The sequence below is a fragment of the Phyllobates terribilis genome, unplaced genomic scaffold, assembly GCF_046119375.1.
Source record: "Phyllobates terribilis strain yellow unplaced genomic scaffold, ASM4611937v1 Scaffold_181__1_contigs__length_3860067, whole genome shotgun sequence".
NCBI classification, from domain to species: Eukaryota; Metazoa; Chordata; class Amphibia; order Anura; family Dendrobatidae; genus Phyllobates; species Phyllobates terribilis.
The window spans coordinates 2,139,091-2,163,884 of NW_027362941.1; the positions used below are offsets into that span (position 1 = coordinate 2,139,091).

General features: G+C 43.9%; 1 protein-coding gene across 1 annotated transcript in view; it reads left to right on the forward strand.

The window, feature by feature from the left end:
* Positions 1-15,930, forward strand: part of SMPDL3B (sphingomyelin phosphodiesterase acid like 3B) — a 484,668-nt gene extending 468,738 nt beyond the window's left edge. Inside the window, exons 7-8 of the mRNA XM_073664974.1 lie at positions 13,792-13,925; positions 15,463-15,930. Coding sequence (XP_073521075.1) covers positions 13,792-13,925; positions 15,463-15,852 — 524 coding nt within the window. The 3' untranslated portion in view covers positions 15,853-15,930. The remainder of the gene's footprint in view (positions 1-13,791; positions 13,926-15,462) is intronic.
* Positions 15,931-24,794: the final 8,864 nt, after the last annotated feature.

Sequence of the window (24,794 nt, forward strand, 5' to 3'; positions counted from 1 at the left end):
ACACCAGCTGGTGTTACCACCTCCAAAGAAAATGATGACCTGCCAATCACGCTGGCTGTTGCGGGTAAAGAGGTGGCAGGTCTGCGCCCCAAAACAGGTGTGACTGCTGTCCCCCCAGTCACAGAGGATGAAGAGGCCGCGGATGCACAAGATATGGCAGACGGTGATTGGCCCGGCCGGCTAGGCCGCATTGTAGCACACTGAGCTTCCCACTGCAACTTATGCTTCATGTCCATGTGCCGGTTCATGCATGAAGTACTCAAACTATGTATTTTTTGGCCTCTACTTAGCTTTTGCTGACAAATGTTACAGATAACACGAGTTGGGTCATCTTTATCGATCTGAAAAAATGCCCAGGCTATGCAAGGCTTAGCACCCATGCGACCTGAAGAGCCACCACGACTTGTGGTGAGAGGCAGAGTTGTGTTTGAGGATGCAGTTGTTGACGTGCTTCCAGTACTACGTCTCTGTCCAGGAAGGCGCAACCTGACCTCGTCGTCACTAGCATCTTCCTCCACCTCCTCTGCTGACCTCATCTCTTGGCTGACTGTGGGTTGACAGTAAGTGGGATCTCCGACCTCATCATCATCACCCTGTGCGTTATCACACCCGTCGTCCTCAGAGCCAACCTGTTCCTGCCCTGACAAAAAACTAAAGTTGTCGCTCCAATCAGGTATTTGAGTCTTATCATCATCTTCCTCATTGTCTCCACCAACAGGAGTTACAGTTTGGGAATGAGGGTCTACATTATGGTCAGAACCTTCTGCGTCTGGTCCTGGATCCGACTCATAAAGATTCTGGGCATCAGTGCAGATCATTTCCTCGTCTGGATTCACAGAAGCGCTGGAGTCGACCTCTGATTCCCAGGCTATAGTATGAGTAAACAGCTCTGCAGACTCAACCATCTGTTCTACCTCATACTCAGACGGGCAGCTGGAGATTTGGGAGCTGTGAGGAAGCAAGTGCGATTTGGGTGACACCTTTGAGGACTGGAGTATTTGTGATGTTGAAGTTGATGTGGAGGAGAGCCCACTTAAAGGAGCACTTGATATCCGTTGAAGCACCTGCTGTTTTTGTGCCTCATCTGGAATTTGTAGCGATTGGCGTGGCCGTAAGAAAGGGATCTTATCACATTGTCCGCTAAAAGAAGTAGACATTTTAGTTTGGCTGGAAGATGGTCTTTCTTCTGCAGATGTTACTGTTGCTTTAACACCTACCCCACGGACACAACCTTTTTTCCCCTTCCCAACACGCCTATTCCCCTTTCCACCAGCAGCAGGCCTTTTTCCACTCATTTTGGTGGTTAACTAATTCACAACTCTGGAGTTGTTTGCACAAAAAAACAATGGATGGTAACCGAGCAGAGCTGAGTGGCCAAACTGTGGTATTAGGCCAAAACTATTGGCTGGGTTAGATGCAGAAAAAAATTATTTTGAATTTGCAACCTGATGGAGGTCAGTATAGATGGACTAATAGAACAAGTCCCACACACAGCTAGAAGCCCAAATATTTTTTCAGAGGTACTGTAGATGCAGATAAAAATTAGTTTTAATTTGCAACCTGATGGAGGTCAGTATAGATGGACTAATAGAGAAAGTCCGACACATTACTAGAAGGCCAAATATTTTTTCAGAGGTAGATGCAGAAAAAAATATATTCAGTTTGCAACCTGATGGAGGTCAGTATAGATGGACTAATACAAATAGTCCCACACACAGCTACAAGCCCAAATATTTTTTCAGAGGTACTGTAGATGCAGATAAAAATTATTTTTAATTTGCAACCTGATGGAGGTCAGTATAGATGGACTAATAGACCAAGTCCCACACACTGCTAGAAGCCCAAATATTTTTTCAGAGCTAGATGCAGAAAAAAATTATTTTTAATTTGTAACCTGATGGAGGTCAGTATAGATGGACTAATAGACCAAGTCCCACACACCGCTAGAAGCCCAACTATTTTTTCAGAGCTAGATGCAGAAAAAAATTATATTCAATTTGCAACCTGCTGGAGGTCAGTATAGAAGGACTAATAGAACAAGTCCCACACACTGCTAGAAGCCCAAATATTTTTTCAGAGCTAAATGAAGAAAAAAATTATTTTTAATTTGCAACCTGATGGAGGTCAGTATAGATGGACTAATAGACCAAGTCCCACACACTGCTAGAAGCCCAAATATTTTTTCAGAGCTAGATGCAGAAAAAAATTATTTTTAATTTGCAACCTGATGGAGGTCAGTATAGATGGACTAATAGACCAAGTCCCACACACCGCTAGAAGCCCAAATATTTTTTCAGAGCTAGATGCAGAAAAAAAATATTTTTAATTTGCAACCTGATGGAGGTCAGTATAGATGGACTAATAGACCAAGTCCCACACACTGCTAGAAGCACAAATATTTTTTCAGAGCTAGATGCAGAAAAAAATTATTTTTAATTTGCAACCTGATGGAGGTCAGTATAGATGGACTAATAGACCAAGTCCCACACACCGCTAGAAGCCCAACTATTTTTTCAGAGCTAGATGCAGAAAAAAATTATATTCAATTTGCAACCTGCTGGAGGTCAGTATAGAAGGACTAATAGAACAAGTCCCACACACTGCTAGAAGCCCAAATATTTTTTCAGAGCTAAATGAAGAAAAAAATTATTTTTAATTTGCAACCTGATGGAGGTCAGTATAGATGGACTAATAGACCAAGTCCCACACACTGCTAGAAGCCCAAATATTTTTTCAGAGCTAGATGCAGAAAAAAATTATTTTTAATTTGCAACCTGATGGAGGTCAGTATAGATGGACTAATAGACCAAGTCCCACACACCGCTAGAAACCCAAATATTTTTTCAGAGCTAGATGCAGAAAAAAATTATTTTTAATTTGCAACCTGATGGAGGTCAGTATAGATGGACTAATAGACCAAGTCCCACACACTGCTAGAAGCCCAAATATTTTTTCAGAGCTAGATGCAGAAAAAAATTATTTTTAATTTGCAACCTGATGGAGGTCAGTATAGATGGACTAATAGACCAAGTCCCACACACCGCTAGAAGCCCAACTATTTTTTCAGAGCTAGATGCAGAAAAAAAATATATTCAATTTGCAACCTGCTGGAGGTCAGTATAGAAGGACTAATAGAACAAGTCCCACACACTGCTAGAAGCCCAAATATTTTTTCAGAGCTAAATGAAGAAAAAAATTATTTTTAATTTGCAACCTGATGGAGGTCAGTATAGATGGACTAATAGACCAAGTCCCACACACTGCTAGAAGCCCGAATATTTTTTCAGAGCTAGATGCAGAAAAAAATTATTTTTAATTTGCAACCTGATGGAGGTCAGTATAGATGGACTAATAGACCAAGTCCCACACACTGCTAGAAGCCCAAATATTTTTTCAGAGCTAGATGCAGAAAAAAATTATTTTTAATTTGCAACCTGATGGAGGTCAGTATAGATGGACTAATAGACCAAGTCCCACACACCGCTGGAAGCCCAACTATTTTTTCAGAGCTAGATGCAGAAAAAAATTATATTCAATTTGCAACCTGCTGGAGGTCAGTATAGAAGTACTAATAGAACAAGTCCCACACACTGCTAGAAGCCCAAATATTTTTTCAGAGCTAAATGAAGAAAAAAATTATTTTTAATTTGCAACCTGATGGAGGTCAGTATAGATGGACTAATAGACCAAGTCCCACACACTGCTAGAAGCCCAAATATTTTTTCAGAGCTAGATGCAGAAAAAAATTATATTCAATTTGCAACCTGATGGAGGTCAGTATAGATGGACTAATAGAACAAGTCCCACACACAGCTAGAAGCCCAAATATTTTTTCAGAGCTAGATGCAGAAAAAAATTATATTCAGTTTGCAACCTGATGGAGGTCAGTATAGATGGACTAATAGACCAAGTCCCACACACCGCTAGAAGCCCAACTATTTTTTCAGAGCTAGATGCAGAAAAAAATTATATTCAATTTGCAACCTGCTGGAGGTCAGTATAGAAGGACTAATAGAACAAGTCCCACACACTGCTAGAAGCCCAAATATTTTTTCAGAGCTAAATGAAGAAAAAAATTATTTTTAATTTGCAACCTGATGGAGGTCAGTATAGATGGACTAATAGACCAAGTCCCACACACTGCTAGAAGCCCAAATATTTTTTCAGAGCTAGATGCAGAAAAAAATTATATTCAGTTTGCAACCTGATGGAGGTCAGTATAGATGGACTAATAGAATGATGCTATGCCCAAAAGATTTTACTTCACTAGGTGCAGTAAAAAAATTGGTATTCTATACACAGGTGTTATATCTTGCAACACAGATAGGCTACTCCACTGACTAACACACTCTGCAATAGGCCAAAAAGGATTAGCTTTGCTAGATTCAGCCAAATGCTGTGAAAAAAACTTGCACAGCACTGGCACAGACCTGCCTGGCAAAAACTGATAGGAACTCATGTAACCTAGTCCTGAAAAGGATTGCAATTACAATTAGTCTTTACTCCCACAACCTATCTATTTAAGAGCACAGACCTCCCTGATAAAAGTCGTAGGAAATGCTGTAACCTAGTCCTTAAAAGGACTGCAATCACAACTATTCCCTACTCCCAAGCTATCTGTATATTTGTGCGAAAATTGGCTTGAAATTAACAAGGTATAGCGCACACAGCAACAGCGGTGCCGTCTAACACGCAGCTGCAGCAGTGAGAAAATGGTGGCGACGGGGAAAATGGCTTGGTCTTATAGGGCAAGGACATGTGACATACACTGCCAATGACACATGCCCTTGCTTGTGTGAAAAAAAGCACTTCGCTCCGTGTGTGCTGCTGATAGGCTGACAGATTGCACCTCCCCACTGCAAATGCGGGAAAGAGAAAAAAAAATGGAGATCTTCATTGTTCCTGCAGAGATCCATCCCCTGCCCCTCCCCCCACCCCGCTGTACACTCAAACTGCGTATTAACATTAATTTTCATCATTACTGAGAAAAAATCCAGTTATGATTTTGGTGCACGAACAGTTATCGAACATAACCTCGAACAGCCGAATTTTTCTCAAATTGTTCGTGTTCGCCGAACGGCTCGAACACCGCCCAAAACAGCTCGAATTTGAGATTGGCGAACAGTTCGAGTAGAACAACGCTCATCTCTAGTCCCAATAGGCTTGGGCCCAGTGCGTGGCTTGCATCAGGGGACGAACCCTCTGTGGTTCCTCTGTCCCTCATGGCTCTTCTCTTCTCCTTGCCTTCTAGCCCACTCTAGGCTCTCCACTAGCCAGACTAGCCCACAGCTTGGGCCTAACCTGGCTTTCAGCTACATAGACTTCAGCTTGTCTGGTGCTGCAGCATTTTGTCACACTCACTGCTTCCCACTGACTGACTTCCTGAACTCCACCCCCCAGTATATATGTACCTGACAGGGCACCACTTGGGTGGAGGTGTCTGCATGTATTGAGGCCACTGGGGAGAATCCGTCTGTGCAACACCCAGGAGTTCTGTGACAGCCTGCAGCTGCAGGGCGTCACATACTTGTTGTACCCGACTACACAGTCTGGTAGTCTGGGGGTAAATAGAAGGACATCCCTTTTGTCCTTGTACTTGACCACCGGCAGATGGTCACTACATTGGGCTCTGCTTTCACCCCTTCTGAGCATTTGCCCAATTAGCTTCTTTGATAGGCCTCTCTGATTTTTGCTGACAGTACCGCAGGCTTTGGTACCTCATGCAGAGAGTGACTTGAAGAGTGGGATGCTGGTATAAAAGTTATCCAAGTAGAGGTGATAACCTTGATCCATCAGTGGGTTCACCAAATCCCACACAATTTTCCCACTCTCTCCCAGGACAGAGGGGCATTCAGGTGGGTAAATCCGGGAGTCCTTCCCTCACACATTTTGTACAGCTTAAATCCATACCTGGCCCTCTTACTGGGCAGGTACTGTTGGAATCCAAGCCTCCTCTTAAAATGAATTTAGAGACTCATCCAAGCAGATGTCCCTTTGGGGAACGTACACTTCAGCAAACTTGTTGTTGAAGTGCTCGATGATCAGCCAAACTTTGAAAAGACGATCAAAGTTGGGGTCCTCTCGTGAAGGACACAGTGCATTATCGTTGTAATGCAAGAACTTGTGGATGGCCTCAAAATGTGTCCAGTTCATTGCCATTCAGAAAACTGGAGTGTTATACAAAATGTCAACACTCCAGTATTGCAAAACTTCTGGCTTCTTCAGGATCCCCATATGAAGGACCAGGCCCCAGAACTTCATTATTTCTACTGCGTCTACAGGAGACCAGTTAGAAAATGATGAGCGGTTTTGTGCCAAAAATTGCTGAGCTTGCAAATTAGTTTGTCCCACCATGAGGTTTACAAAATCCTCAGAGAATAAGACTTTGAAAAAGTATGTTTCTGTGAGGCCGGTGGTGTCAAACTTGATTCATGATTCTGCTACAAAATCAGGAATCAGTGGCTCGTAATTTTCGGGGGGCAAGGTCCATACAGGGTCAGTAATGGGGAGCGCTGGTTCATCTTCTGTCCTGGGGCATCTGAGTGACGGTTCAGCAGCACATGAGGAGGAAGAGGAGGAGGAATAGGAGGATGATGATGAGGAGTCAGAAAAATAAAGAAAGGAGGGATCCTCTCCCTCACTGTCAATGTCGGAGGCAAGGAAAATGTATGCCTCCTCCACTTAATAGCGGGTTGGGGATGAGTGGGACATTTTTTTTAGTGTATGTGGTGTGTGTGTCTCAGTACTTTATTCAGTTATGTGTGTGTGTGTCAGTATGCTTGTTTTAACCTTTTTTTCTGAAAGAAAAAGGTAAAAAGAAAGGAACAACCGGAGGTTGTACAAACAGCGAGCATGAGTGCAGATCAGTGAACTGCGTCACCGATCAACGTTCGGCGGCTGCTGGATGTGCGCACGGAGGTGGTGCAAAGGGGCTGGAGTGTAAAACAGCAAGCACAATTGTGGATCAGTGATCTGGGGTCACTGATCAGCCCTCAGCTGCTGCAGAAAGACAAAAAAAACTACACCACAAGGCCCAGCACAGCGCATGATCTGACAGTGTGACCATACTGTACAAAAGAAAGAAAATCAGTGAAAAAAAAAGTGTAAAACAGCAAGCACGAGTGCTGATCGATGATTTGCGTCACCGATCAACGCTTGGTGACTGCTGCATGCACGCACAGAGGTGGTGCAAAGTGGGGGGTAATGGACAGGGACTAAAAGAAGTCCTGGAAAACAGCGAACACGGGCGTTGATCAGTGATGTAGTCACTGATCAGCGCTCAGCCGCTGCAGGACGTACGAAGAAATAACTGCCAAAAATCGAGCGATTAGGTACTGATCAGTGATCAAGTACTGATCAGCGCTCGGTGGCAGAAAGTGGAGGGGGGTGAGGAGAGATCAGAGATCTACTTACCGAAGTCTTCTCTCTTCTTCTTTCAGCAGCAACAGTGGGAGAAGGCAGCAGCAGGAGCTGGTTGGAGCAGGGATTGTGGTGTCACAGAAGGTTCTGTGGCACCACAAGGCCCAGCACAGCGGAGATCAGCAACGTGACCACCCTTTACAAATCCTCAGCAACTGTGAGGACGTGCAGGGCGGTCACAGGTGGGTCAGAGCATGGTCAGCCCCGGGTCACAGGGAGGTCACCGCCCATTCACAGCATGGTCACGCGCTCTGATTGGTGTGATCTATGTCATTGCCGATCACACCAATCCAAGCGGGCTGTGGCCAGGTGCCAAGCTAGGATCGCGTGCATAGTGAAGCTGTGTATGCCTCAGCTTCACTGTGCATGCACTAAGATGCTTTATTTCCCGCGCATGCGCAGTGAGGCTGTGTGATTACCAGCTTCACTGCGCACGCGCTATGTTCCCATGCAGGAGCGGTGAGGCTGTGCAGTTCGCTGCTTCACTGCACAGGTGCGGGGAATAGAGTGTCATAGCGAATGCGCAGTGAAGCTGCAAACTGCACAGCTTCACTGCGCACAGGCGGGGAGCATAGCGCATGTGCAGTGAAGCTGGCAATCACACAGCCTCTCTGCGCATGCGAGAGGAATAAAGCGTCATAGCGCATGCGCAGCTGGTAATCACAGCCTCACTGCGCAGGCGGCCAGACATGTACAAATGTGCATGCGCTCCACAATGTCAGCGCTTGCCGGGAGCAATATTCAAATACATGGGCGGCGCCAGCAGTGAGTGAATGTGGCGTCGGCTTTGACTGAATATGAGAATCACACCCCTATGACTGAACAAACAGGTGAGATCTAAGTATATATATTATGTTATAAAATCATTATAGCTTCACCAATTTTAATGAAAAAAGCTTGTTAGTGATGCACATTTCATCACTAACAATGTTATAGGGGCAGTGTAGAGGGTAGCTAGGACGTGACAAGTTCCCTTTAAGCAGTTTTCATGACAGTAATCTCCCCATTCTACAGTTTCCTTGGATTGCCAATTCACTCCCGGATTACTTTCACCAACCAGGGTAGACCCAGTACAAAAGGAGTGGGAAGGCCTGCCAGGACATAACAAGGAATTGCTTCATAATGAAGGGGCCCCACTCTCAGTCTTATATCATGTACAATCTGTGTCAGACATCTCTGAGCAAGTGGCGCTGAGTCGATGGCATAAATGGGGATGGGCTTAGTTAACATAGTAAGCAGGGGCGTACATAGAAGTCATGGGGACCCATAGCAGAAGTTCTAATTGGGCCCCTCCCCCTACAAAAAATAAATATTTGTCTGTGTCACAGAAGAGCAGATCTCATAACTTTCCAGCCTTTACATAGTAATTTACCTCTTTCTGAAGTCGTAGATTCCTTCTTCATTGCCCCCATAAAGTATGATGCCAACAAAAGTTCCCCCCAAACAGTATGATACCCCTATGGTGAATTCCTCCACATGCACAGTACAATGACCCTATTGTACCCCACTTCAACTCCCATGGCAAAGTATGGTGACCCTAACACAGTATAATCCCCCACCTGTGAACCCCACAGAGCCCTCCATACACTCTCATGGCCCCACACAGCCCTCCAAACAGTATAATGGCCCCCACACAGCCCTCCAAACAGTATAATGACCCCACACAAACATTCACACTGTATAATTGCTTTCATACAGTATAATGGCCCCCCACATAGCCCTCAAAATATTATAATGGCCCCACATAGCCTTCCATATAGTATAATGCACCACCAATAATCTTCCATATAGTATAATGTGCCCCCATAATCCTCCATATAGTATAATACTCCCCCCATAAACCTCCATATAGTATAATGCGCCCCCCATAAACCTCCATATAGTATAATGAACTTCCCATGGTCCTCCATAGAATATAATCCACTCCCCATAGTTCTCCATACAGTATATTACACACCCCATAGGGTAAAATGCAGCCCCCATATAGTATAATGCATGCCACAGTCCTGCAGTATTATGGGCATCACGTACTCACTGATTTTAAAATACCGTATATTTTAAATAAGCCGACCCGAATATAAGCCGAGGCCCCTAATTTTACCACATAAAAATGGGAAAACTTATTGACTTGAGTATAAGCCTAGGGTGGGAAATGCAGCAGCTACTGGCAACTTTCCTCATCCTCATATGTGTGGCCCCCTCAATCCCACAATCCCTGGTATGTGTGGCCTCCTCAATCCCACAATCCCTGGTATGTGTGGCCTCCTCAATCCCACAATCTCTGGTATGTGTGGCCCCCTCAATCCCACAATCCCTGGTATGTGTGGCCCCCTCAATCCCACAATCCCTGGTATGTGTGGCCTCCTCAATCCCACAATCCCTGGTATGTGTGGCCTCCTCAATCCCACAATCCCTGGTATGTGTGGCCTCCTCAATCCCACAATCTCTGGTATGTGTGGCCTCCTCAATCCCCCATTCCTGGTATGTGTGGCCTCCTCAATCCCCTAATCCCTGGTATGTGTGGCCTCCTCAATCCCCTAATCCCTGGTATGTGTGGCCTCCTCAATCCCCTAATCCCTGGTATGTGTGGCCTCCTCAATCCCCTAATCCCTGGTATGTGTGGCCTCTTCAATCCCCTAATTCCTGGTATGTGTGGCCTCCTCAATCCCCCATTCCTGGTATGTGTGGCCTCCTCAAACCCCCATTCCTGGTATGTGTGGCCTCCTCAATCCAAGTATCCTGGTATGTGTGGCCCCCTCATCCCCCAATCACTGCACATAAAACAATAAACACTTTTACTCACCTTCCTTCCTCCCCTCTGCTCCAGCGCTGCATCCTGTCTGCAGCACCTCATGTCGGCATCTGAGCAGCGCGCGCTCTCAGAAGCCGAGGTGAGCGGTTGCCGGCACATTCACTCCTCACATTGGCTCCAGCAGCGGGCACTGACAGGAGCCAGGCCTCAGCGCTCCTCCGTACCCGTTACTAAAGAGAATGAATATTCCGTCTTCTCCACGCCCATGGGAGTGGAGAAGAGGGAATATTCATGTCCCTTTAGCAGCGAGATAGCTGCAGCAGCGGCTATAGCGTGTGCTCCGCTCCTACATTGCCGCAACCCGCTCCTCTGCCGCCGCAACCTCCTACTCACCAATCCTCCGAGTTCCCACGCTGCTTGGGGCCATCACGGGCCCCCTCCGGCCACGGGCCCCATAGCAGTGGCGTGGTCTGCCGCCATTGGCGGTACGCCACTGATAGTAAGTAAGTAAGTAAGCCCATGAGTTCTCTCAAACCCAGCATCAACCATGCTGACTCTAGCTCCACTGTCCAAAAACACAGAAATTTTCTCAGTCCTGCTCTCTAGCACCACCTCTGCTGTCAGGGCAAACCGAGAGCTGAATGTAGAAGACAAACACACCCCCTGATTATCCAATCCCACACTACCAAGGGTCAATCAATTCCAGATGTTCCCTTTTGCTTAGGAACCGAGGGACAGACCCCAATAAAATGTCCCTTTTTACCACATAAAAGCACACCCCCTTTCTCTTGCGGATTTCAGGGGAAATATGCAACGCAGTAGCTCCCCCTAACTGCATGGGCTCTTCCAAATCCATGAGTACTGGTTTACCCCAAAACTGCCCCGCCCGGCAATTGGGTGTGGCCCCAAAAAAGGGGCTCCAGTGAAGGTGGTCTCACCCTCTTATCACAAAGGCGTCTATCTACGCATATAGCCAATGACATGTCAGCCTCCCAGGACCAAGGTGTTTAGTAAACTGCCAAAGCACCTTTCAATCTTTTCTTAAAGACCCTGACAAAATTGGCTTCTAAGAGCCAGGTCACTCCACTTGGTATCAGTTGTCCATCTACGAAATTCAGAACTATAAGTCTCCACTGATCCCCCTGCTGAAGGTGACACAGCCTGGATTCAGCCAAGGAGATTCTGTTAGGATCATCAAAGATGAGGGCCAGAGCCCCGAAAAATCCTTTAACCGATCGGAGGCAAGCAGAGTCCTGGGGCAAAGAGAGAGCCCAGGATTGAGGATCTCCTTGTAACAGTGAGATTACAATCCCCACTCGCTGCTCTTCATCTCCAGAAGAGTAGGGTAAAAGCTTAAAGTATAATTTACAAGCTTCTTCAAGCACTAAAAGCTTGTCTCTACCTGCTGAAAACCTGTCTGGGAGGGCAATTTTGGGATCAAGCTGGACTGGGCTACCTGCAGAGTCCCCAACATTAGGAGTCTGCAGCCGCTGCTGTTGCTGCTGAAAAGCTGATTTAAACGAGCTGCGGCTGCCTCTGGGTGGATTATAATGGGGGTAATTACTTTTTGTAAAATGGGCCCCCCTGGACTGCTGGGCCCCAGGTGGTAGCCCAAATTGCCCTCATTATAACCAGCCTATGCATATATTTGTGTTTCTCCAGATGTTTTGTTATGCCATGCCTGAGGAAGAGACCTAAGAAGTCTCGAAAGCTTGCTTTGTAACACCATTTATTTTATTTTATTTAGCATTTAAAAGGTATCATAAATACAAGATAATCTTGTTTTTCCCACTGCTGAGAGCAATACTTTTATATTCACACTTACAATTCTGCTACAACAGTGTGTAATCTTGTCTGCAAGCGAGATGTCACTGCTGTAGCATGTCGATAGGAATGGTCCTCAATATCAAAATGGTGGTGATCCGATACCTAATACCCCCACTGATCAGCATTTATTTGCTTTGATGGCAGCTGAATGTAAACAATTTAAATGGAGCTGTAAAGTGCAGCTCCATTCTGTGTATGATGGCGGCTACTAAAAACTGCAGAATGTGAATAGGCGATGTCCTGCAGTACTTAGTCACTACACAATGAATGGAGCTGCGCCTTGCGACTCAGTTCAAAGTGTTTATATCTAGCCACCACCGAAGTAAACAGCTGTAGCAGTGGTGGTTCCTAGAGTCAGCAACATGTGTGACTACACAACCCATTTAATCCTCACTTAGACCCCTGTATTTTTTTTTTATTTCTTTATTTTAATACACGAAAAAAGTTTTCATCTTTTTTTGGTGTTTATTGTTATAAACAATCCATTTAATTAAACAGTAAAATCTGTTTCAGTAAACAGTAAAAAATGGACAGGACACAGATTACACATGAGTGGAATCAAGTTTTTTGCAGTTCCATAGCCTTGAATGTTTTGATTTTGATTCACGAATCAGATGAAAATGTGAAAAAAGGAAAAAAAAAGACAAATGAATATGTGTTTAGTTTAGAACTGGTACATGTTCTATAAATGAAAAACATGGAGAGAACAATAACATTAAAAATAGATTTCTGAATGAGGCCTTAGTATGTGAGTTAATTTACCAAACACCCTCAAATCGGTACAAGATATAACATGTCCATCATACCTATCATTGTGCTTGTATAAAGCTATAATGGTTGAAAACAATGCATGATAAAATGCAGGCATTCTCCACTTGCAGACCTTCCTTCAGGGACATCACTTTATTACCATAATTCATAGGGCTTACTCTCTGCCCTTGAGAAAGTGGCTTGGGACGCTGCGAAACGTGCATTGGGCAATCACTTTCACCACTCCTATGCTCCCTGCTGCGCTTCCTTGAAAGGTAATACCTTCCCTTTTGTTATACGCTGTTGGATGGATGGATGGATGGATATGAATAGGCTATATGCTATGATGATTAATTATGTTATGTTCTTTTCTCATTCATCCTCAGTGAGGGTATGACTCTAACCATATTCTGGTGGCTTTATGGCACATTTTGTGATTTTAGCCCCTTTTACTGACTTTTCTGGCAATATAAATACTTACAGTTAGGCCATTTGTTGGGCAACGTGCAATTGTGCCTTATCACGGAAATGTTATGAATGTATTATTATATCTTTGCTACCTGGAAGCACTTTACCATCTGACACTACCTCTGTGTCTGCACTTTATTTTTTTTGTGTTTTATATTTAATAAAGCATTGATAATTCTTTTGCAACATATTGCTGTGCTATACTCCTCTTTTCTTGCTATCGTGTTTCTATAAAGCTATAATGGTTGAAAACGATGCATGATAAAATGCAGGCATTCTCCATTTGCAGACCTTACTTTAGGCACATCACTTTATTACCATAATTCCATGGGTATGTCATATATACATGCATATCATGTCTGTCTTTGTATTTGTACAAACAGTATATCTTTCACTGTACCCAATGAGAAGCAGAAAAGAAGTTTCAACAGGAGGACACTGAAGTTCTTTCAGATATCAAGTGTAGTTCAAATGAATTGATATTTTAAATTTTAAGTGTATTGATAACTCAAGTTCTGCACAATTTTAACTTCTGGCTGGGGTATGCCAAAATACTCACAACTTTTCAATTCTAGGTGATCCCATTGGCAGCATGTTTATTGCACCTGGAGTATCTCCTTGGAAAACTACTTTACCAGGGGTAACTAACGGAGCTAACAATCCTGGAATCAGAGTTTTTGAATATAACAGGAAAACCCTTCAGGTTCTAGTAAGTAGTCTTCATAGAAGCACAAGACACATATCAAAAGGTTGTCAGGGGTTCATTTTTATTTGCCCATAGGAACACTGCTATTTTCACTCTTCCCAGGTCCAGTGCTGCACCTCTGCCACTGCCCCTGTCTTTGCTGACAGCCTGGTACAGTGACAGCACAAACACAGCAACAACTGCAGCCAATCGCTGGGCTCATCAGTAATGCTGAGACAGACAGCACAATCCACTGTGCCCAGTAATTGGCCACAGTCATCATCTTTACTGGAGTCATGATGTTACTGCTACAGTCTGTCAGCAAAAATCGGGGCAACTGATGAGAGACGGTCTTGGACCTGGAGAGATTGAATATAGCGTGATTAACCTACAGATATGGGGTTAATCTGCAGGTCATTAGTGTTCTAAAGACAAATGGCCATCACACTGAAAGCCCTGCTGCCTGGAGGAAATGAACTTTATTCCTCCCAGAAGCCTCCAGCTTTCAGTTATAGAGGCCTCATATCAGATGTCTTGTGGATAAACCCTCACTTTATGTAAATGACCTCTTCCAGGCTATGGGGAGGACGCCGAATGGGGTGTTACCACTCTAATGGCCACTCTCCTCTCCTGATCTCACTGCAGAGCTGTGTGTGATTATACCTGACACATCTGCAGGTTCCTCTCATCTCCATCTCATAGGCAGGCAGAGCTCAGAGAGAAGCAAAAAATGTGTTTGCAAGAAGACAAATTTCAGTTCTCCTGTTCTGTGTTACTTACTTATCTCATGCTGGTAACTCCTCCTTCATGTAAGGCTGAGTTATCTTCCAGGCAGTGTCCTCCCTATAGCCTGGAAGAGATCATATATATAAAAGGATGAAAGATGATTTCTCAGTAACAAGGCATTTGATATGAGGAATACAGGTATCACTCTCCTCAGCAACCTATAACCTGTATGCCCATATTAATAGTTTAGATAGGTCAAATATGGTGACAGATTCCCTTTAAGCATTAATAATCATGTCAAGTGCTGTAAAATACTATATTCACACATTTACATATTATATCTGCTATAAAATGGAGAAATGTAAGCACTTTGTTGATAATTATTCGATATCATACATGTTGTGATATCCATCCCATTATAATCTAGTCAACTAAATACTTTATGCAGCCCAATGCTGTTCATACATTAATGGGAAAAATCAGAGCTATGTGATATGTACATTCATTACGGCTGAATGTGCATGATATTTGTATAGTAAGTCTATGCTGTTTCATAATATATTACTGCATAAGTATTTTATTAGTATAGTTGATCAACAAGGAACAACCAATTGAATTAGAGTCTTGTGAAGTTTCTTTATGAGGCAAGACCTGTGCACAGAGTATGTTGAGAAAGTGCTTGGAGTGATTTGTTGACAACTTCTCTAGTTAATAATGTTTCTAAGATAATAGGTCTTCTTTAACTGGGAAGAAAATTAAGGCCTGTCCAGTACTAACCAGCCATGATCATGACCCAGTTGTAACTAAAGATTTTATTTATGAATTTTGCTTACAGGATATGATCACTTACTACTTGAACCTCACATTCGCAAATTTAGAGTCTCCTAGATGGGAAAAGGAGTATCGTCTAACAGAAGCATTTCTGGTGCCAGATGGATCGCCCCAGTCTATGCACAAAGTATTGGAGAAAATATCGACCAACCAGTGCTTTTTACAAAAGTACTATGAATATAACTCAGTCAGTTATGATCTGGAAACCTGTGGGGAGTCTTGTAAAATTGATCATGTGTGTGCTATTCGTGAAGTAGACTTTACAAATTATGATAAATGTTTAAAGAATGAAGGTTCCTCTTCAAATCCTGGTTTTCAAATAGCTCTAGTGATGTTGATGATTATTATCTGTCAGTGCTCAAACAGCAGATTGATCACACCATTTTCACAGTGATCTTTGCAATGTTACTTACTGTATAACTATGGTGTTTATGCTGTGGAGGGTCCCCAGGAAAATGGCCCCTGGGAACGAACCCTTATTGTTAAAACTTCTCCATATGCTAAATAAAAAACACATGATGATACACAAAGAGATGTCTTGTTCATGTCTATCTATAAATGTGACTTGGATAACAACCCGGCCACATTTTATAACTAATCCAATGCAAAAATTTAGGTATTTACAAAGAGTTCACTTACTTTTTCTTACCACTGTGTATCTTTTTTTGGGGGGGAGGAGACCAGCAATCCCATTAATGCTGAAAAAAACATGCAACAACTCCATTGACGGACTCTCTATAAATATAATTAGATTTTTTTTTTTTTGCCTCTTTCCTTAAAAACAGTAATAAAAGATTAAGCCAGCTATTATTGTGCTGTGGTCACTATCCACAAGGTAAGTGATAAATGTCTGATGACCATGGGACTACCACCAATTAAAACATGAGTCTTGATCCCTTGTTACCCGTCACTGAAGTCATGTGTGAACACATAGCTCCATTCAATTCCAATCACAGTAACAAGCAATAAAGGAATTGGGACCCCCGATTTTTTTCATGTCTAGTACAGTATAAAAATAGCAGTACAGAACAGTGCTGTTTCTGCAGAGCCTGCTTTAGTGTTTCATTTTCAAAGAAGCAGTACAGAAAGTATTGTGTCCAAGTCTTTATAGGAGTATTCTTATTTTTTAATGTTATGAATTGGTGGAGTATAACCTCGTAACAAGTACTTGTGGCCTATTCATGTTCAGAATCAGGGTGGGTCCTAGCAAAAAATCTCCAATGATCAGTATGTGATGGCATATCCTAGCTATTCTCTGAGAAATGTACTAAAATAAATACACATTTAAATATTGAACTTTTTTAAAATAACTTTTATATAGCAAAAAGGTCTGCTTTATCTACTGCATACAGTCAGGATTCCAAGATGGCAGCTACCATCAATCACAATCATCATAGCTTTCACAGAACACACAGTAGGAGTAGGATGGGTTGTGTGAAGGATAAGAGGTCACGTCACAGCAGCATCTGGCCAGGTATCGTGAACGCACATTCTTCTGTTCAGGCAGCCTGACAGGACATTAAATGCAACTGACAATGAACATCCACCTCAGTCAATCTGACCATTTTAGTGCATCTGCCCCATTTTTCACACAGTCCGCCCCACTACATATCCTGGCAGTAACTATTTTTAAAATCCTGCCAAAGTCCACTAGATAAATCATACCTTTTTGCTAAATAAAGGTGTGAAGACCCGAGGTTTCCGTGGGCGTAATACCACTCAGATAACACAGGGTGAGGGTAAAAGAGTGTGGCAATACTTTATTGATCCACCAAATGCACAATAAACTCATAGAACAGTTCCAACATATAGCAAGATGGTCCTCACCCTTCCGCTGGCCCGCCTGGGATAGAACAGCTGTGACTTTGGGACTTCCAAGGCCTACTACCTTAACCAGTGACCCCCCAGAGAAGGTAGCGGCAAGCTTAGTAAGCTAGCAGTCCATCGAGGTACAAGGCCAGGAGACCCGAGGGTCCCCCACCCTGGCTTCTCCGAGAGTTTCTGAAGCGCCCCGAGGGTTCGGTTGCTACAGGGGTATTGCACCTCAACCAGAGGTGTGATATTTCACTCCCAGGTAAGGATGGAGTATGCATACACACACTCACCCCATTTCCGGGCGACAGCTCGACGATGCTCCCATTTATATATATGCAGGCACAACTGACCATGTCCCTGGCTGGAGTGGGGAGGGGGGAGAGAACTCAGTGATGTAGGAGCAGAAGGGGACAGTTTCTGGAGCATAGGAAGGAGCTCATTGGGTGCTGGTCACCTGAGCTCAACACAGAGAAGCAGATAAAAGGTGGGAGCCATCTTTAGTGAGTGTTCAGAGAAGTAGTTCAGCCAGAGAGAACTGACAGGGAGCTGTGGCTCAACCTGAGCTCAGCTCCACGAGACAGGCCTAGGGTGAAGGCCGGAGCCAGAGAGGAGAAGGAGAAGAAGAAACAGGAGAGAAGGAGAAGAGACAGAGATGTGGAAAGGCTCCAGAAACAAGAAGGCAGAAGGGACCCTAAGAACCCACGAGATATCTGGTGAAGGGTCAGGCAGAATAAGGGTACCGGATTCCCAAGTTGGTGGAGGTAAATTATCCCTCAGCCAAAAACCGAAGGTCGTGATCATCTATTGGTGCGACCCCCCGCCAAACCTGCTAGGAAGGCACCATATAGAATAGCGGGAAAAGGGGCCCACGTTTGCCCGCATAGATCCGCGGCAGCTGGACAGAAGTTTGGTCACTGGTGGGGCACGAGAGGCCAGAGAAAGGACAGAAGGGGGTCCTGTGCCATACTCCTGAATTGCCTGGGGGTTGACCGAGCCCCTCACCTGGTGGACACAGCACGGCTTGGGCAGTCATTGCTGACAGAAATGACATGGATAACAACTGTGAGTAAAGGCCTGGACTGCATCATTGGACTCTGTGTTATTTATGCTGTGCCTGCACCATCACCCCCAGCATCCTATTACACTGCCCTGAGGCTACACTCTTCCCGTGGGGAGTTATCCTATCCCTGTGCTGCACACTAACACCAGCCTCAGCGGTCTGCCTTGCAGCGGCGGTCATCCCTGACCGCAATCCACAGGTGGCGTAGTCGGACATTTCAAAACCCTACAAATAGACTGCCGCCATTTGGTCTGACCACCATGAGCCACGGGATCGGGTTTCCACTACTACCCCCATCAGCACCGTACACAAGAAGGCCCGGTTCCGGGTACCCCATGACCCAGGGGGCGAGTCATTTCCATGGGGCCAGATGACCGGTGGGTCCCAATCTGGCTTCTCCGAATGTCTCCATGGGTTTCAGGCGACCAGAGGGTCCCACCTGGCAACTCCAAACTACATATACATGGGGCCAGTTGACTTCATTGTCCCAACCTGGTCTTCCCAAATGTATCCATGGGCTCTCTGATGGTTAATGGAGCAGATCCGTATCTTTCCAGTCAGGGCCATATACCCTTAGACCGGAATCATGTAGAATCCAAATCTGTGTCTCTTTGGTTTAAAGCCATGCTTCCAAGCTGATGGTCTCAGAGAATCTGATCCTTGACTCTCCCTGTAAAGTCTCTTTCCAATTTCTGTTTCAAGTCTCCTTGCTACAGAGACACATGTCCTTTAAAATAGTTACAGTTGTCCTTTCAAGTACACATTACAGGTAAGTGGTTAGGGAGGGCATTACTCACAGAGCTCAGGTCTCATTATTTGAGCAAATCTATTTACATAGTTGGTATAGTAGAGGGCTCTTGTAAATAAACATCTAGATAGCTTAGTATAATATGTCATTAGCAGTGTAACAAACATCATTGTTTCCAAACAAAGTTTCCAAACATTAAGTTTTATACAAATAGTATGACCTTCTTGACCAGCCACAGAGATACACATACACTTACAAGTCAACACAAAGATAACAGTGTATTTCTCTTGGATCAACAAATCTAAACGTCAGGCTGATTAAGATTATAAGCTGTATCGTCACAAAAGGTATTTAAAAAAAAGTTCAATATTTAAATGTGTATTTATTTTATTATATTTCTTAGATAACCCCTTTAAATATTTGCTTCCAACAGCTCACTGGGATATGTCATTCCCTGCACGCCAAGTTCCTCAAATACCTAGTCTGGTGGGATAACCAAGCCATTTTCACAGAAACTTTCAAATGATATCCCTAGTTCCTTGTCAATTTAGCTGAGGTCTATAAAAAAAAATCATTTTCTAGGTGAACTTAAGGTATCAGTCATAGAATTTGTGGGGAGACAAATTAGACCTGTATTTTACATCAGAAAGAGTGTTGAGCGAGCAGTAAAATGCTTGGGTGCTCGAAGCTCGGGCCGAGCTCACCGTGATACTCGGGAGCTCGACCCAAGCAACGAGCCCAATGTTAGTCTATGGGAGACCAGAGCATTTTTCCCACGGCACCCCCGGCAGTCTGTAGAAAGCCTAAAAAGTGCCCAAAACGATAGTGACAGTGCTCAAATGACATGGTGACAGCATGGGATCGCCCCAGGAAGCATTTCTGACCCCCAGGTCACTGCTGTCAACAACGTGGTCAGAGGTATTTAGCCACTTTTACAGACTCACAATAAAATGTTCAAAAACTAAACTGAAACTGTTTTCCTGTGAAATATATTAAGGAACATCCTTTCCAGGGTAAAGACTTGTGTATAAGGTAAGAAAAAAAAAAAAGAGGATTTAGATGAAAAAAAAAGGATTTTTTCCTGGCCCCTGAGACCTGGGGCTAAGTCTAGAAATTTGAGCAGCAGCAGCACACAGGACTGTAATGCAGTGTTTGTTGGTATAACCACTGCGTCTCCTATACAGCCTGCCTGCCTGCCTGATATCTGGGATGGATATTAGTCCTCAGAAGGACTGTTTGTTTGATTTTGCAGGCTTTAGAGCACCTACACTACCTATTTCGCAGTATAAATCTCTCCCTAGCTCAGCAGCACTCTTCCTACACTGTCTGATCCGGAGCGACTGTGTCCAAGATGGCGGCGCCCGGTTTTAAATACTCGAGGTGACGCTGTGCGGCCAGCCAATCACTGTAATGCCCACAACCAACATGGCTGCGGCATTACAGTGACTGGTTGGCAATCCCTGCATGTTCATTTGCTTTGTAAAGAGCGCCAAACATGCAGGGCGGAGACCCGAGCTCCCGCCCGAGTAACCCGAAAATGCTCGGTGCTCGCCGAACATCCCGAGTAGTGAGATGCTCGGGTGAGTACCGAGCAGTGTCGAGCATGCTCGCTCAACACTAATCAGAAGCCGAAGAGAATTTAATTATTCTAGTTTTTGGACTATTAGATGCTCTTTTTTAGCAAGAAAAAATTGCTAATAAAGTGAGTGTATCTTATAGTCCAGAGGCAGCTTCCGTCGATCAAGGAGAACACTAACACAGCTTACTTCCCGATCATCAGAAGAACTGCTCCCTCCTTCTGCTACAATCTTATCTATCTGATCAGTGTAGGGCAGGAGAGAAAATTACCAGGACCTGCAGTGATACTGCATGTTCTGACTAAGAGAATCTACAAAAAAATAGCAGTATAATGACCATTATCAAAATAAAAATAGTAAATCCTCTATTCATAGAACAAACTCACATAATAAAAAGACGGATAAAAATGAGAATGTCAAACAGAAAACTAGTCCACAAGGTAAGCCAGAGAAGATCAACTTGTCTGATTATCATTAAGAACTAAATTATATGTACTGATCATGGATGTCCTATAGGAAAATATAAAGAAGATGGGACTGTAGAAGCAAAGCTATTAAGTTAAAAAGATGAATAAAGATTTGCTATTTCTATCTTGATAATGGCCATTATACTCCTATTATTTTACAAATACTGGAGAAAACCGAGTACATGGCATAAATAGAAAAAACTTTATTAAAGGTAGAAAAGTCTTATTAAAAAGTACAGATTACAAATACATGTGAATTGCGGAGCCATAGTTGCGCTGCAGCCAGGGAGACGAAAAAACCCATGCAAAAAAATTATTCAAGGGAAAAGTCACGATGCATATTATAAATAGATACGTACTCCCTAAGCGCAGGGCTAACAGGGCCTATGTAGACAGTAACACACTGAGATTGGGAGCAAGGAGTATATTGCTCATGAAGTCAATGAAAATCTGGATGCAGAGTATATATACAAAGAACTTTGAAACATCAAGCAATGAGAAAGTATCCAGAGTATGCATATACAATCCATTGTATATGACTCACCAATGTAAACACCTTTGCTAGCTATTAAAATAGGGGGGACCCCACGTCATTTTTTTTTGGGTCCCCCATTTTAATAGCTAGTAAAGGCTAGGTATTCAGCTGGGGGCTGATATTAGTAGCCTGGGAAGCTCCGTGGGTATTACCCCCTTCCCAGGTTTCAAACATCTGCCCCAGCCGTCTGCTTAACCTCCGCTAGAGACTAAAATTACGGAGAGCCCCACGCCAATTTTTTTTTAATAAATCCTTTATTTTAACACTAAATGACAAGTACAGTAATCAACACTATCACTGTACTTATTATATATGTGACTGACATGTTTCTATCTATCTAATCTATGTGTGATGCTCTATTCTTTCTGTTATAAATTGTCTGGTACCGGTGTATGCTGCTGATGAATTGCCGGACGGCTTTTTTAAAGAGACAAAAACACTATTATTTTTTTTTAATGAATCCTTTATTTTAACACTAAATGACAAGTACAGTAACCAACTGTTATGATCTGCTACAAGCACTAAGGAAAGACAGGAGATCTGTCCCTACAATAGAACTAAGCTGGATCCTTACGATGTAACGGGGAACCTGATCCTGCGATCAGACCCGCTAAAGTCCTCGGCTAGTCTGAACGAAGACCTATAGATGTGAGGAAGGGATCCCTACAAGAACTAGGGACTGGGAGAAAGATGGACACCACCTAGCAGAAATTGTAGCAGAAATAAGACAAACAAACAACATAGAACATAGAGGTCCAAAGACCTAGCAAAACTGACTGAGAAAGGTAACAGAGCACCAAGCTAGCTCAAGAGTAGAAATTACAATGAAGTCCAGCAAGGCCAGGAAGGCGGAGCAGGATTAAATAGGCAAAAAAGGTCATGTGACCAGCAAACTAGAAAAAACCTAACAGGAGAGTTCTAACAGCACCCCCTCTTCTAAGAGGATCCTCCAGATCCCCTAGGCCCGGGCTTATCAGGTAACCTCCTGTGAAACGCTCTGACAAGTCTGGAAGCAGAAACATCATCCGCCCTCACCCATGAGTTATCCTCGGGTCCGAAACCCTTCCAAGCGACGGGATACTTCAAACTCCCTCTATACCGTCTAGAATTTAGGATGCGGGAAATTTCATATTCCCCGTCCTCCACCACTGGAGGAACAGTGGCAGAGGCGTCACCATCCGACACATCAGCTCTTTTCAACAGAGAAACATGAAAGACCGGATTAATCTTCCAGGAGGTAGGAACCTCCAACCTATCAGCAGATTGGTTAACTATCTGAAGCACCTTAAAGGGCCCTACAAACTTGGGACCCAATTTTTTAGAAGGAATCCTCAATCGCAGATTCTTAGAGGACAACCAAACCATGTCACCAATAGCAAACAAAACCTCTTGCCGTTTCCTATCAAAGTACCTCTTAGATTTTTTGTTAGCCTCCTGAAGATTACCAAGCACATCCGTCCAAACTCTCTCCAAATCACCGGAAAAACTCTCCTCCTCAGGCACAGCCGATACCAATTTGGAGAATGACCCAAAAGACGGATGTCTCCCAGAACAACAAAAAAAAGGCGAACACCCAGCAGAAGAGGATGTATGGTTGTTAAGAGCAAATTCAGCAAGTGGCAGAAACTCAGACCACCCCTCTTGATTGTCTGCCACAAAACAACGCAAGAACTGCTCAACATCCTGGTTCTTTCTTTCTGTCTGGCCATTAGACTTAGGATGATATCCAGATGAAAACGACAAATGAACTCCCAACCTGTCACAAAAGGCACGCCAAAAACGAGCCACGAACTGAGGACCCCTATCAGAAACAATGTCAGTAGGAACGCCATGTAGTCTGACAATTTCCTTGACAAAGGCCTTAGCGAGTGTCTTAGCGCAGGGCAGTTTGATGAAGGGAACCAAGTGACACATCTTGCTAAAATGGTCCACGACCACCCAGATGACCGTGAAACCCTCAGAGGGGGGAAGGTCAGTAATAAAGTCCATAGCCAGATGTGTCCAAGGTGCACTAGGAACCTCCAGAGGGCAAAGCAACCCCACAGCAGGAGCATGCGAAGACTTAGATCAAGCACACACAGTACATTGATGCACCCACTTAATGGCTTCCTTCTGCCATCCAGGCCACCAAAAACTGCGACCCACAAGTCTCTTGGTCTCAGAAATTCCTGGATGACCTGCCAACCGAGACTCATGACACTCAACAAACAAATCTCTCCTAAAGGTCCTAGGCACAAACAACCTCCCATGGGAAGAGTTAGATGGGGCATTCTCCTGCGCTTTAAGAATCTCATCCTCCAAAACGGAGTCCAAAGCAGCAATCACAACACCTTCTTGTAAAATGTTCTCCTCCTCCTCAGCACCGACCATGGGAGAAAAGCTGCGAGACAAAGCATCAGCTTTTACATTCTTGGTACCCGGGATGTAAGTAATGGAAAAATTAAACCGCGAGAAAAAAAGTGCCCACCTAGCCTGATGGGCATTCAAGTGCTTGGCAGCATCAAGATAGATCAGATTTTTATGATCAGTGAAAACCTGAATGGGAAATTCAGCACCTTCCAAGAGATGACGCCAGTGTTCAAATACGAGTTTAATAGCCTGCAATTCCCGATTACCAATATCGTAATTAAGTTCAGTCTCAGAAAATTTTTTTGAAAAAAAGGCATAGGGATGTACCATCTTTGTTTTCCTGAGACAACACCGCACCGACCCCCACAGAAGAAGCATCAACCTCAACCAAAAACGGCTTAGTCACATCAGGCTGCATAAGGATGGGAGCAGAGGTGAACCTCTCCTTTAGAAACACAAATGCTTCAATGGCCTCAGAAGTCCGCTGAACCGTATTAGCACCTTTCCTGGTGAGATCGGTCAGTGGTTTGACAATAACAGAAAAAATTTTTATGAATTTTCTGCAATAATTGGCGAAACCCAAAAACCTCTGTATCGATTTAAAACCAATAGGCCTAAGCCATTCCTGCACAGCTTGAACTTTCACTGGGTCCATCTCAAAGCCCTCGCTGGAGATAATATAGCCCAAAAAACTAATTCTCTGAACAGCGAACTCACATTTCTCCAGCTTAGCAAAAAGCGAATTGTCAATCAATAACTGCAATACCTCACGTACGCTCCGCCAA